The 14,721-nt window shown below is 40.2% G+C and overlaps 1 protein-coding gene across 1 annotated transcript; it reads right to left on the reverse strand.

The window, feature by feature from the left end:
* Positions 1-253: 253 nt before the first annotated feature.
* On the reverse strand, positions 254-14,470 carry LOC136008373 (serpin B4-like). The gene is given in 10 exon segments (XM_065667497.1): positions 254-999; positions 1,152-1,319; positions 2,187-2,329; positions 2,660-2,777; positions 3,818-4,024; positions 4,485-4,547; positions 5,031-5,215; positions 6,445-6,633; positions 14,143-14,302; positions 14,382-14,470. Coding segments are annotated over 7 exon segments (1,272 nt in total). The 5' UTR covers positions 5,199-5,215; positions 6,445-6,633; positions 14,143-14,302; positions 14,382-14,470; the 3' UTR covers positions 254-594.
* Positions 14,471-14,721: the final 251 nt, after the last annotated feature.

Raw genomic sequence — 14,721 nt, forward strand, 5'->3', positions numbered from 1 at the left:
AGGGTTTCCAGCAGGAAAAAAATTAGCAATGGGTCTGCCCTGCTTAAGAATGAGCAAAATTACACCAGAAAAATCTTTCCCTTTCTCTGCTTTCTGAATACAAATACTGAGAGTTCCAGCTGGAACCATTACCCCCAATGAATATTTAAAGGAGGTGTCCCACAGGAATACTTTATTACTCTGACACAATATGGCATTTCCCTTGGAACCTATACCAAGCATGGGTGGGTAAACCTGAAAGAGACCAAGGACCCAAGTTTATCATTTTAATGCAGATCCTTACCCTTCTGTCTCCTTCATGTGGGAGAATGTATCACTCATCTTTAGAGCACTAAAATCATGGATTTGTTGGAGACATACTACATTAAGAAACACTCAGAACAAGATTTTATACGCGGATGTCTTCAGAGGTCTACAGCTTTTTGGCAAGTATCACGTAGTGTATTTTAGGGTAGATGTCATTTTAATGAGGCCTCCTAAAAGTAAAACACACCTGAAGATAACACTTTAGGATAAAGCCGAGTGAGAATGCGTTCGTCCTGCCAATGGGGATCTTAGCGGGGAGAAAGATCCAATTTTCAAAATAAATTCCACTTAAGGAGAGGAATACCTTCCAAAGAAGAGAATAGTATTGGTTGGATTGTGTCTGATGAAGAAGAGGAATGGATGGTCAGCTTTGAACTCATGAGAAATTGGGAGACACAGAGGCACTGCAACAAGCCCCATGGCACCAGCTGCTTCAGTGCCCTCTTCGTTGACTTCCACAAATGACTTCTGGATGACCTTGGACACAACCAAACCATCTTTCCTAGAGATTCCTGACAAATCAGCTTTTCCCCAGTCAAAAACATTAATCGCTCCCATCTCCTGGAGAATTTTGTTGAGAACATAACTTTCCTCCATCTTGAACTGAGGCAGGTACACCTTCACTTTCAGCGGCTGCATCCTATCCGGGCTGGTCCATTCTGCTAGTTTTTCATATGTCAGGGTGCATTCAAGCTGTAAGGTGGTATTGACCATAATGAACAGAAAGAAAAGATAATAAGGTTCAGTTTTTCATTCTTATCTTCTGACGACACTGGAACAATGTTAAAGTATTGCTCTGTTTGCAGCCCATTACATATGCTACTAAAGAGAAAAGAAAGTATTACCTGTTCCAGACCAGTAAAATCCTCACAGACAGCTTCAGGAAGAAGAATGAACATGCTCATTTCACTATCAAAATATAGGAGCTCTATCACTTTCATTTTGAGTTCCTCTATGATGGCCATGTTAAAATAACCTTCTTGAAACATCATCTGCACTGTCCTCCTCTCATTCTGGAACATATGAAACATAGTAAGAGAAAATACAGAAATTATCACCCTGGCTTTAATTGGTTTCAGTATTGAGATAAGAGTTTAGTCCAGAAACATTATTTATACTGGTCATGGGTTTCGTGTACTTGTAGCATTGACAAGTTCCACTCTCTTAACTGTAGCTCCAATGAAGTTATTCATTTTAGGAGCATAAAACCTACTATTCCATTTCTACTGGTGCCAGATTACTTTACTCACAACTACTTTCTTATATCCTTCTTTATTCTGGTATGTCAGATGAGGAAGCTGATGCACCTAATGCAATCATTAATTTTAATTCTTCATGAGTAACGTATACATTATCATAGAATCATAGAAAGGTTAGAGTTGGAAAAGAAAATCCTGTGCTGTGGACAGGGACACCTTCCACTAGACCAGGTCACATTATCCTGAGATAATTTGTCTTTAGCTCATTTTTCTTGAAAACAAACACTATTCGGTTGGTAAATAGTAGCAGAGGAACAGAATCCTCAAACTCAGTCACAAAAGCAGACTCTTTTCAGAACAGCATCCTTAGTTGCAAAATCCCCAAGCTAGTGCATGTGCTCAGTGACTTTGACTGGGTTCTCAGCTGCATGAGACCCACTTCTGATGTGAATTGATAGAAAGTTACATCTCTGGTTATAAAACTGGAGAAAAGATGTAGCTTTCTGTTGTTCTAGCTGAAGACCAGGTTTTTGTCTTGGGATAACAGAGAGCAGGACAGCTCCCCTCTGTTGTTGCATTGTCTTGGGATAACAGAGAGCAGGACAGCTCCCCTCTGTTGTTGCAGGAGACAGACATCTGACTTCCATCCCCCAGCTGTCTCAGTTCCTGCACATACTGTACCTTGTTCAGATGGAAATATGTTTCCTTAGTGTCTTCTTTCTTAAATTCTACTGCCCATTTTCCTTTAAAATATATAGCACTGACCAGGACAAGTACAGTAGAGGGATCGATAAACCCAGCAGAAAATAAGTCTTTGATTTTACCTTTAAAAATAATGAATTAAGAAGAATTATTGCTTTGTTCAGGCCATCAGATGTACTAGACTGTTAATAATTATTTCTGTAAATCTGGAAAGTAGTATAATGCTGTCAGACAAATAAGAAAACATTTATGTATAGCTTTTGATGCCAGGAACTCAGGGCATTTTTGTGCTTCTTCCTACTTTAATTTCCTATTAAGCAAAAATCTGCAGTAAGTGTTTAATATATAACAATCTTGCTACTGTTGGAAAAATAGGTGGAAACTGAAATTTAGTCATAATATTGCTACTGGTTCAATTGTAAGCCAAACAACCCGCACATATTCTTCTTCACCTTTTGTCTCATTTTCCACCCAAAAGTTAATTTTATCTGTGGCTTCTTCTTCAGTGTATTTAAAATTGACTGGTTCCAGTTCTGATCGGTAGAATTTCTTTGTGGAATCCAAGTATTGCTGGAAAGTACAAATGATAGAAGTTTATCACAACATGACGACTTTTGTAAGATAGATCATTTCATGGCTTCAGGACAATTCCATGTAGTAGATCAGCAAGAAAGGAACGAGTAAAACAGGCATATATAATAAATTCATTGAAATAACTCAAGCATTCTGTTTATAGAGAGATGTTATTTATTAAAAAAATTCTTGCAGACTTACTTTTCTGTATTTTCAAGCTGTCCTGAGACAGAAAAAAAAAGATATCTATCACAACCTGGTACCTTTCTTTAAGCTTACATATCATTTGTATACTGCCTGTATTCCCCCAACTACCAAATGAAGAAGGTAACCTTATTTCAAACAAATAACTGGCATTGATAATAACACAATGAGATATATGTGTGTTTGTGTATATATATTATTCTGCGCAGATATATGCATAATAAAACATATCACATCTATTAAGTACAAAACTTTTTCAAACTGCTGGTCACCTTTTTCTGTCTCTGAAAATTTCTCTTTACGCAGAGTGCAAAGTTTTGGATGCAAGGTGAAATCTGGACTTGCAAAGAGAAAGGTGGTTACAGGGTTAAAACAGCACTGTTGCTAGCAATACTCTTATAAATACCTTAAGCCTGTTTTCTTAAGAAAATTATCTGTATGCACTTGCACTGCCTGGGTTGTCAGGAATGTTCTGAAATGGTGTTGAGACTAGTTGACAAATATCTCAAAGGCTTTCTTCTAAGCCTTGTTTGGAAAAGCAGCAGGAATCAGAGTCCCATATTCACATAGACTCTGAAGGGAAGGTGGAAGAGTGAATAAAATCATCTTATTAGAAACAGATAAGACACTGAGGGAAGAAAAAGGCCTGCTTTTGGTCACAGAGCTTTGTTCCTTGGATAGAAATGACACAGCAAGTATCAGCTCTGTTAGACACCAGCTGTGCATGTCAATGGTACTTCGTGTTTCATTTCCCTTTGTACTTTATGATGGAAGAAATCCTGCAGAGCTTGTAACTCCCAGGAGCTGTCAAAATGGACACCAGGGCCACTTACCTGAAAGAACGGGTAAGTAATTTCTCCAAAGAGCCTGTTGGCAATGGTGAGAGAGCAGCCTGGTCTGGGTTCACTCACTGCAGCCAACAGAGCCTGGAACTGGGAATGGACTCCTCCATCTTCTTCACACTTCAAACATGAAGACAGAAGTTTCACGGTAGGCTTGAGCTTTCACCATGCAAAACTGGACCTGAGGGTGAATTGCAGCTCTCCCTGTATGAGAAGCCTGACTTCACCCAGATGATACAGGCATTGGATTAAATGCGGCAGGACACAACGTCCAGGTACCCCTGCACCAGATGTACAGAATGACAAAACAATTCCCCTTCAGGCCCACACTAGTCCAGAAGTCTACCGGATTAAAGCCTTGGGGGAGTAAGTTCCTAGGTGCTTTTGGCATGCCCTGTAGACAAACCTTTGCAGGTATCAAAACTTACCACGTTTTAGATTAGTACTGCTGGTTTGGTTAGAAACCTGTAATGAGAAGGCTTAGCTGTTGGAATGTGTGATCTCACCAGGCCCGTAAAGAGGTAATAAGCAGGTCTGCAGTCCTAGACAGAGAGTGTGCTTAGCCCTGCTTTGCTTTCTGATTAAGTGATTGTTTGCAAGGAAAAGGCTGACAAACCTGCACCTATGGCTTCATCTCAGAGCTGCAACTATGTCTCACCTTCTCGGAAGGGTATGTGTTTCCTTGGCTTGTATTGCTCAAAACTTCACTGAAATGAAATACCTGCAATGTAAATATTGGGTGAACACAAATGAGTGACAGTACCTCAAAGCTTAACCAGTGTTGCAGACCTACACCAAAACACAGCCAGGCACAGTCAGTCCCATTTGTCCTTGAGAGTAAACATGAAGGTTTGTAGAGGGTGAGTTCATGAGAAGAAAACTTTCTTCTTAAGAAAGAAGACTTTGGGTATCCAGAGAAGACAGAAGACTGTGTGAAAGGGAGCCACCACTTTTGAGCTCTGGAGAGTGGAGAGATACTTCCAAAACACTTTCTTTAGCACTGATAAATTCATTGCATGATTAATTACTGTAATAGTGTTTAGCTGAAAAAGTTTGGTGTTAGAAATAGCGTAAGAAGGGGTATTTTTAGAGGGCCCACTGTGTGCATCACTCCTTTGGATGCTCAGGAACTGTATCAGATGTACCATTGGCCTCTTGGCTGATATCTTGCCAGCATCCCCTTTTCAGAGCAAAGGAAACCCACCTTCTCAATCTGTTCGAGTGTGTTGCCCCTGGCTCCAAGGACAACCATCCCAAAGGCAGCTGAAAGACTTAGTGGGGAGAAAAAGATGTTTTTGTTTCTTTTTCCTTTGCTCAGCTCTCTGAAAAAGTACAGACAAAACTTGGCATTGGCTGCGCTGAGAGAGCACATTGTGGCGTTGTGCTTGCCTGCAACAAGGGAAACAAAGATTTAGGCTCCTTGTCTTTACACCTGCAAAGCTTAGATGCCTTGGTAGAACACAGAAAAGTTTTCTGCAGTAAATTGTTCAGCACTTTATGGAATATTCCTGATTCACCATGTCTGGGATTTCACAGTGAGCCTGAAAACCAGCACCCTGAATGGCAGGAGAAACAGATTTTCAGAAACTGTTCTGAGCTCAGCTGTTTCTCCAGCTCAAGCAATAGCTATGACTTTGTCACTTAGCCCTAACTTTGCTGTAACCACAGTTCCAGCTCACTTTATCTTTCTTGCTTCGAGTCCTTGATAAGGCACAGTACTTATTAATTACAACCCTTGATCATACCTCACTCTCTGTCTCTCTCTCTAAAACCTTTGTGTGTATTAACCAGCTCAGTGTGTATTAATAAGTCTCACGTTTTGTGTCCTTCTAAGGCTGGATCTTTAACAAATGTTTGACAGAAAATTGATATACAGATAGGTTCACTTAGTAAGATTTTCAGCAAAGGCACATTGTGTATTAGTGGAAAGCTACAGTTACCTTTTTTATTTTATCTGCAGCTTTAATACTTTTCCCAGATATACTTCAGTTACAATCAAAAGTACTAGCAGATGATCTTGAATGTTCTGCAAAACTCCTCACATCTTGCACCTAGCACAGAGTTCCTTTCTTATGAAAGCCTTTTCCCAGTCTCTTCATCCAGTAATGTTGTAGAATCATCTGATTCATTAGAAAGTCAATTCAGTGTTTTAGAGTTTCCGCTATTCTAAGTCACTCTTGTTTTGATTCTTACTGCGCATGAATAGCTTTCTACACAGGTAGGGAAGATACCTTTCCCCCATTACACAAGACAAATTAAATTATCTGCACAAATATTTAAGAGAAGAAATGGTGTAGAAAGACTGTGCTCTCACAAATTACCACTCTGGGTCATGCAGAAGAAGTGGGAAAATGTTTGGGTTTAATCTTTAGAAACACACCTGGTAAAGCCATTGTACAAATTAAGCTCAGCTCATTCACATAGCCCATACATTTCAGTGTAATCTAAAACATTGAACAGCATCTTGACAACATTCTCACGTCCTCAGAAAGTTATGTACCATGCACATGTGCTAAGCAGATGTGTACATCACTAATGCACATACCGATCTTTAGACATTTCATACTTATGCCATTTGTAACATAAAGGTTAGAATTAAAGGTCAGGGAGATATTTACCTTCTCCTCAGGACTGACGGTGTCGACTGTTGAGATTGATGAGAGGGCTTCTGGAGCAATGAGATATAAACCCATTGCCACTCCCAGTGGAAGCATAATTTTTGCTTATGATGAATCACATACTTGTCTGTTGCAACCAGTTATTACAATTATGGGACCTTTTGTGGAATTTTGAGTTTTTCCTTATCACTAGGAGATCAGGAAGAAGACACAATTTTAAAAGCATATCAAGAGGAAAAAAAAAAATCATCTACCTAATCATAAGAAAGAATGCAAACTCCTACAAATAAAGGAGATTTCAGGGGGGTTACATGTACAAAAATGAAGTCTACAAAATTAGATGCATGTTACTGTCTGAAGTGTCACCATTGAATGCAAACATATGTTTTTGCAATAGAAATTAATTATTAACACCTCTGCAGATGGCACAGTAGCAAGGGAAAGAAAAATATATAAGTATCTATTTGGCCAATTGTGACATAAGGCAGCAGTCCCAGAATTAAAGGTAGGGCAATTTTTTCTGCCTACTCCAGCTCTCTGCTTCTGAAGACTTCTCTCTTAACGATCCCTTTTGGAGAGCTTTCCCTACCTGTTTTCTTCCCCAATTGAAAATGTTGTCCTTAATGGAGAAGAGAAATTCAGCCATTTGTTGCAGAGTTTGTTGTATATCCAACAGCTTGCGCAAATAGCAGCTTGCTTTCCTTTGTGTGACATCCACTCTTCTAGTGGGCACATTGCATACAGCGCACATCTGCGCCAAGTGTGTACGTGCAGTATGCTGCAGCTGAGAACTCTGCAGCTGTTGCAGTGATGTGGCACAGACTGTGTGCATTCGCCTCAACTGCAGTTCATAGGTGAACTAACTCTGGCAGACCTGGGATGCTATGCTTCCTGCAGAGACACTGCAGTTCAGGGCTCCCCATGCATCATCTGCCTTTCCTTACATTTTCCTGATGGAAATATGAGGGCCTTGGTCCTCTCCTGGGGATTCCTGATATTTCTACTGTAAGTGGGAAGACACATGTGGCACAAGGGGTGAAACAGAGAGAAATTATCCCTGTCCGCATAGCCTTCTTTCAAAACCAAAATCTATTCCCACTAACAGATCTCTTCATAACTTTGAACAGATACATTCAGCAAATCTTTGTTCTTTTGTAATTCCGTGTAGCCGTTAATTAGTTCTGTTTGGAAATGACAGAAACGTGTGGCTGGAAGGAGCCTTGAGACTGTCTATGGCACCTGCTGCCCTAAGGCAGGATCAAAGATGTCTCCATTACAGTTGATAGGTGTTTGTTGAGCCTGATTTTAGAAGCTTCTAGACAAGGAGTTTCCAAATCTCTGTTAAGTTTGGTTGCTTCCTTATCCCTGGAGTTTTAACTCATCTCTGTCCTAAATATTTCTACTGTAAGTAGGAAGACATGTGTGGCACAAGAGGAAAAATGTAGAGAAATTATCCCTGCCCGCATAGCCTTCTTTCGAAACCTTGCGTTCTGCAGGTGTGTTTACAGGAAAGCTTTGTCCACACTGGCTTTCCACAAGACACTCATGTGTCAGCTAAGTTTAGCCCAAAACTTCTCATTACTTTTTATTTTTATCAGTGACCCTGAGGAAACCTGGTCCTTGCCTTATATTGCTTCAGCAAAGCAGGGGCAGCAAAGACAGAGAAACCTAGTTATAAGAGGTACAATGTTTCTTGGGTTATTTTCCTTAAAAAGAAAATCTTCCTTCACATTTAGGTTGATATGGTGTGTGGGTGGCAAGTATTTGCATGAGTGTATGCAAGCATAAACACTTAGAACACTGTTTTGTAAGTACTCTAGTTATTACAACTAATATATACTTAGGTATCAGCCCTGCCAGATACAAGGCTTCTCTGTCATTTAGGAAGCTCTGAAGGCAGTTTCATATCAGTCATAAGATATTCATGACTTTATTTCTTTTCCAGTTTGAATTTTCTCCTATCTTATTTTTGGAGCTCTTCTTCTTGCTCTTGGAATAACCTGGTTCATTGCTGAGCAGGGGATAATGAAAAGGATTGAAGACGGTCATGGTAGTCTCAGAATCAGGAGAATGTCTTTAATCCTCTCCAAAAGTAAGCTTCCTAACAGGAAAAGATCAATAACAGGAGGACTTTTTTTTTTTTTTTTTCTGAAAGGTTACAGAGAAATTGATGGAAAGGAAGATGAAGATGTAAAAGCACTGCAAGCAGAAAAGAAGTGACTGATTTTGTTTTACATAGGCTGCTCAGGAGAGAGCACAGATTTCAAAGACAGACCTTTTAGGTGGTGGCCTGGTGCTTGTCATGGTAAAGTTGTTTTCAGGCACAGAAGAGTGGATCCAAACTGAACTGCTTCCTACCCCTAAAATTCCACACAGTTATCTACGACTGTAAATAGTGTCACATCCTTAAAGACAAGTTTCATGCAGCACTGTTTACTTGCACTGTTCACCTGTTTGCAGTCATAGCAAAACACAATTTTACAGCAAAAAGCAATGACACTCTGTACAGAACAGACCATCAGCACATCCTTTGTAATTACTCTTTGCTGCAAGTGGAATAACCTGCAGTAAGCCTGGATGGCTATAGATCTCCCTTGGCTTTGTTTTCACTATTTGCAGTCATATGCTTCCCTTGCTGTCAGTGTCTGCAGGACACAGCCAGGGAATCAGGTTCTTGTTGAGGAACCAGAGGCTGATTTCAAGCTTGACACCAAAGGCTCTTCCTAGCCCTTTCATCTGACAAAATGCATACTCTGCTACCACTCTGAGGCTGCTCAGGTGGTAATTACAGAGTACCTGATGTGTCTGAGGTTGCCTGTGGGTAAAGGTATGATTGGATAAGTAGGGTTATTGAATAGCAAGAACGAAACAAGGACTCCTGTGATATTCCTTGGGCCAAGGACCAAGAAGGCCCACCCTGTTTGCCTATTTACATCTGCTGTGTAAGCATCACAAAAAAATAGCAAGCCTTATATATCATATCAGAGCAATTAGAGTGATCAAGCATCTGTGGTGATCCACAGCAACTTTAGCATGACAGAAAAATACGTCTTGAAGCTGATGAAGGTGCAGGAGAGACTTCAGATGTTCCTGATGGTCTCAGCTCATTTGAGAAGCCTCCCGTGAGCAAAGTCTGTCATTACTTCTGGTGATTTTCAGGCTGTCTGAGTGAAAAACCTCGTGAAAAGCACATACCACCTTCTAAATTGCACTGCTGACTCTCCAGTACTGAAGTGACTGTCAACAGAGTGTAGGAATTGATGAGTGTCAATTTTGCAGAGACTTGGGCCACCTCATCCTGGTCTTTCATCTTGCTGGGGAAACAGTGGGCACTGTTTTCTTCTACCTGAACATCTCTCTGCACCAGAACTCTTTCCATGATTTCAACGGACCACTTTACTCTCCAGAGACATTTAGACACGACACAAAACAGCATCCCAAAATTCTTCACTTTTGATTCGCTTATCTTATTGGCATCCAAAACAAAAGCTCTAGCAATGCAATCAGTTCTTCCTGCTGTCCCTTCTCTGCTCACACCCTTTCTCACCTGCTCACAAGCCACAACTAATAGGAAATTACATTTGTAAGCAAGGATGTCTACATTTGTCTTCTCATCTAGTTTCCACAGAGTAAGGGGTTATGGCTAGACAGATAGACATTTCTGCATTATGTTATTTTATAACGCCACCTAATCCAGGCTGTGTGACTGATCTCATCTGTGGTATGGCTGGATATCATTCCTTTGCGGCAGTTTAAAACATTTTATAAGCCGAGTCTTTTCACTTAAATAACAAATACAGCATTTTGTAAAGCTGTGAAATACAGATTATCTATAAATATTCCTCTCCTAGAGGCACTTCAGGTAGTTTAAATTCTGTTGATCTCAATGCATAGCTTTTCTTGTCAGCCAGCATTGTGCAGTGCAGTGATGAAGGCAGTAGAAAATCTTGTTTGCCTCTTACAATGGGGACTGTTTTTCTATAGTGATTAACCACTGAAAAAGGTAATAGATATTTTTAAGCAATAAAACTATTATCTGGGGTTTTTGAAAGTGCAAAAGACATTGATTTGCATTTTGAAATTCATTCCTACAAAGATAGCAACTGGCTTTGGGGATTTTTTATTTTTTAGCATTAAAATATATGCATGAATGACAATTCTGCTGACATGAAACATCAGAATTTCAATCCAGACAACGGTCAATAGATGATATGGCAATGGTCTGTCAAGACATCGCTTCTTCTTATTTAATTGCTGAGCCCCTGATAATCCTCCAAACCAGTCATTTTGCAGGCCAGAAAATGAAAAAAACCCAGGGCACAAATTCAAAGAGAAAATTACCTATCATAATTCTGGTGGACTTTGGGGGCTTTAAGCGACAGAAATGGGAGTTAGGCGTGTTTATGCACTTGTGAAAAGGAAATCCCTTGGGTTTTATCGCTTAGGTATTTCTCCTCAGAATACTCAAGATTTTTTCAGTGTTACTGAGGATATTCAAGAGAGAGAAACTATCATCACAGACATTTGTTGTTTCATCTCTAACAGAGGTAATATATAATTAAGCAGGTTGATAAATCATAGAACACAGTGTATCTTTAGAGAATTGGGGATTACCACAGGAATTTATACAGAGCTAATTTAAATTAAATTTGGTGAGAGATTCCCAAACACTTCGGAGAACAAACACATCCAACACCGATTGGGTTTAATTTTTACATTGTTCTTGGAGCTGAGTTGTAAAGAACAAAGGGCTGCTTGGAAGCATTTCATACCTGAAGAAATGGTAGAGATTTACTGCAGAATATGCATTCAGTCATTAGCCACAATCTACATGGTGGGCAGGCTACTTCTTCTGTGGCTCTGGTACCCAGCTGTGGAAAATACAACAGCTGGGCAGTGGTTTTAGTGTAGAAAAAGCCAACAATAAAATCTGTTTTCCATATGGCAAAGAAGTTTCCAGGAGTCATGTGTATGAAAAAGGAATGAAAAATCTATTCCCACTAACAGATCTCTTATTAACTTTGAACAGATACATTCAGCAAATCTTTGTTCTTTTGTAATTCCGTGTAGCCATTAATTACTTCTGTTTGGAAATGACAGAAACGTGTGGCTGGAAGGAGCCTTGAGACTGTCTATGGCACCTGCTGTCCTAAGGCAGGATCAAAGATGTCTCCATTACAGTCGATAGGTGCTTGTTGAGCCTGATTTTAGAAGCTTCTAGACAAGGAGTTTCCAAATCTCTGTTAAGTTTGGTTGCTTCCTTATCCCTGGAGTTTTAACTCATCTCTGTCCTAAATCATCCTGACTGTAAATTAGAACAGTTACATCTAGACATTTTAAAACTTTGATATACATTAACTGGCCAAGTCATGCAAATACTTATTAGACAATTTATTCTTTGCACAAGATATAGTGTCTGGGAGTGTTTCTCAGGTTGTAAAATGTAATTATTGTAGATGTACTCATGGCCACGAACTTATTGCTACACTAATCACACTACCCAAAACACTGTGGGTATTGTTAGTTACTGAGCTACTTCAACAAGTTATGGACTTGGAAACCTGAAACGCCCTTTGGAGCTGCTCAGCCCTGTAGAACATTGCATAATTTTCACAATTCTGAGCAGAAAGATATTGCTTTTGACCATCAGACTGGATGTTATAAGTAATTGTTCTTCTTGACAATCCTTGTGGTCTGATTTCCACAGCTAGTCACATTATGCAGCTGCTTCATAGTCTGACATATTATTAGCAGAAAAGTTTGGGGATGTCCTTGCCAGTCCTTACAGCTAGTGAAATCAGATGTGTTGTGGTCCACAAGTGGAGCGTGATAACCAATATTGTTCACGTATGGTCAGTGACTAATTTTTTAAAACAAAATAAAATTGGGAAATACCCTTGCCAAGCAGCCAAGCCCTGTGAAGAACTGGCAGGTGTATAATTTGAAAACACAGGGTCAAATTCTCAGCTGGTGTAAACCGGTTCATCTCCAGAGAAGGCGTGAAAAGAGAATTTGTTCCCATGGAAAAAGGCTCTTCTTCAGGCCATGCAATAATGTGGATGTGCAAATGATATGTTTTCCCCATCCTGACATGGAATTTGTATAATATATCATTTCATCATTCTACAATTCAAATTCCCTACCTACATTCCTGGGGTGACCAAGGACTACTGAACTGTCCTGAAAATAAAGTTCTCTACGTCTCTCCCCATTTCTGCTTTCTCTCAGTTGCACTGACTTCTACCGTTGATAAAGCTGTTGCTCTCACATTACCCCAGATAAAATTTGACAGCCTCTTCATTTCTGGCTGGCCTGTAAACCAGATACATCACCTTGTGAATACCACATACTTGTACCCCAGCTGGTTGTAAACATTTATGTGTAATCTAATGTAGAACCTGTGACCAGTAATACTTACTAACAACCTTCATCAAACAAGATACTTTTACTACACAGAATAAAACATTAGAAAAAAGAGGACTTTAAAGCAATATGCTTCCATGAACCATTATTTTATGCAGAATATGCAAAGTAGTCCCTGCTATTTTCGTCTTGCATGCTTGTTGGATGTGAACGAGAATGTCTTGGCAGAACATGATGTCCAGTAGTATTTGACCTGGGACACCCATATGAAATCTATTCACTCAGAGAAGCATCTCACACTGTTCCAGATGAAGGCAGGTATCTAGCAACATAATGCTGATGAAAGGACATTGAGGATGTTTGGGAAATCATGATGCAATGCTTCCTGTGCAGCTATCTATTTGTGGGCCAGTGGAACAGTGTCCCTGTGTTATAGCAGCAGAGACAACCGCTGCTACTGCTGGTGGAAAGTACCATTTGACTGTTTTCCTAAACCTCCGTCCTGTGCAAAGTAAGCTTTACCTCAAGCCGCAGGAGGTGAACAGGAGCTGGAACAGTATCAAATGTTTGTGGGGTGACTTCAAAGCTCTGATCCTGACAACAAGCTTTCTCATTTGAGAGTGGGGAAAACCTGTAACTACATCTCTTCATTTGCAGAGCTGCAGTTTACTATATATTTGAGATGTGGCTTTTTTTTTTTTTTCCTGTATTTGGAAACTAGCTACAGGATGTATTCATAAATACATTCTCCTTTTGTCTGCCTAGGTGCTACGTAGAGAGATACAACAGCATGAGTTCATTTCATGAGACTTCATGATGGCTCTTATTTCTTTCTGGTATGCCCAGGTGTCTGACAGACTCAGCTGGAGACTCGGAGCTGAATTCTGTTCTCAGGCGTGAGTGTAAAACTGTCATAACTCCCCCAGTATCAGATGACCAATATTTAATAGCTTATAAATGGATAGTGTATAAGTGCGGAAAATTGTATAGGCAGAAGAGACCAGAATTAGACCCAGTTTAACTTCGTGATATAGCTCCATTCCCTCTGTCCTGCCTCTGAATCTCAACCATCAGGACTGAAGGCTTCAAAACCCTGGAGTTATTAACATTCACTGAAACCTACGTGTACTGCAGTACTTCACTCACTCTTGCATAGACAGAAAATGAGCTTTGTTATGCAGAAGCAAACTGCACAAATACCCTTAGAAAACAAGTGTTAGATTACCACTGAAAATCAGTAAAGACAAATTTAATGATTCAAAGCCTTACCTGAAGGGGGTTTTGGCACAGAAAAACACTCAGCTCACTCTTTCATGTTATATTGTAAAGTGTTACCTGTTCAGTAGGCTCATCACAGATGTCTTCCGGCAGAAGAATGAACATGTTCAGCTCTTTCACAGTGTACGGGAGCTCCAGCACTGTCACTTGCTCTTCTTGCCTCGTGGCTAGCTGTTGTTCTCCTGTGCGACACATCATTGGTGTATTCTTGTGCTCTCTGTAAAACAGATTAAGTCAGTAAATAGTCAGAAAAAAACAGGCAAAATAAAGCAGGTAATAAACCCTATGGGATCAACCTGCTTGAAATGTCCACATCGCACACAGTGTGGAGACAGTTGGAAACACAGAGCCTTTCTCAGGAAACTCAGCACTCCAAGCACTGAATTGCTCCCAGGAGCAGGTTTCAGACCATGCTTAGCACTTCATAGCAAAGTGCACCCCACACTCTGACCTGAACAACCACCTCTGGGCAAATCGCCCCTTTACTCGTACTCCTGCTCTTCCCCTCTCTGCTCCAGTGAGCTCCATGCTTACTTTCACGCCCTCAGTTTATTCTCTAAAGACTGTTCACTCTCTAAACACAGTCACATAATCACAACATCCTGTTTCTCTTGCAAGAGCTGCTACATGATTTAG

The sequence above is a fragment of the Lathamus discolor genome, chromosome 2 (genome assembly GCF_037157495.1).
Source record: "Lathamus discolor isolate bLatDis1 chromosome 2, bLatDis1.hap1, whole genome shotgun sequence".
Taxonomy (NCBI): domain Eukaryota; kingdom Metazoa; phylum Chordata; class Aves; order Psittaciformes; family Psittacidae; genus Lathamus; species Lathamus discolor.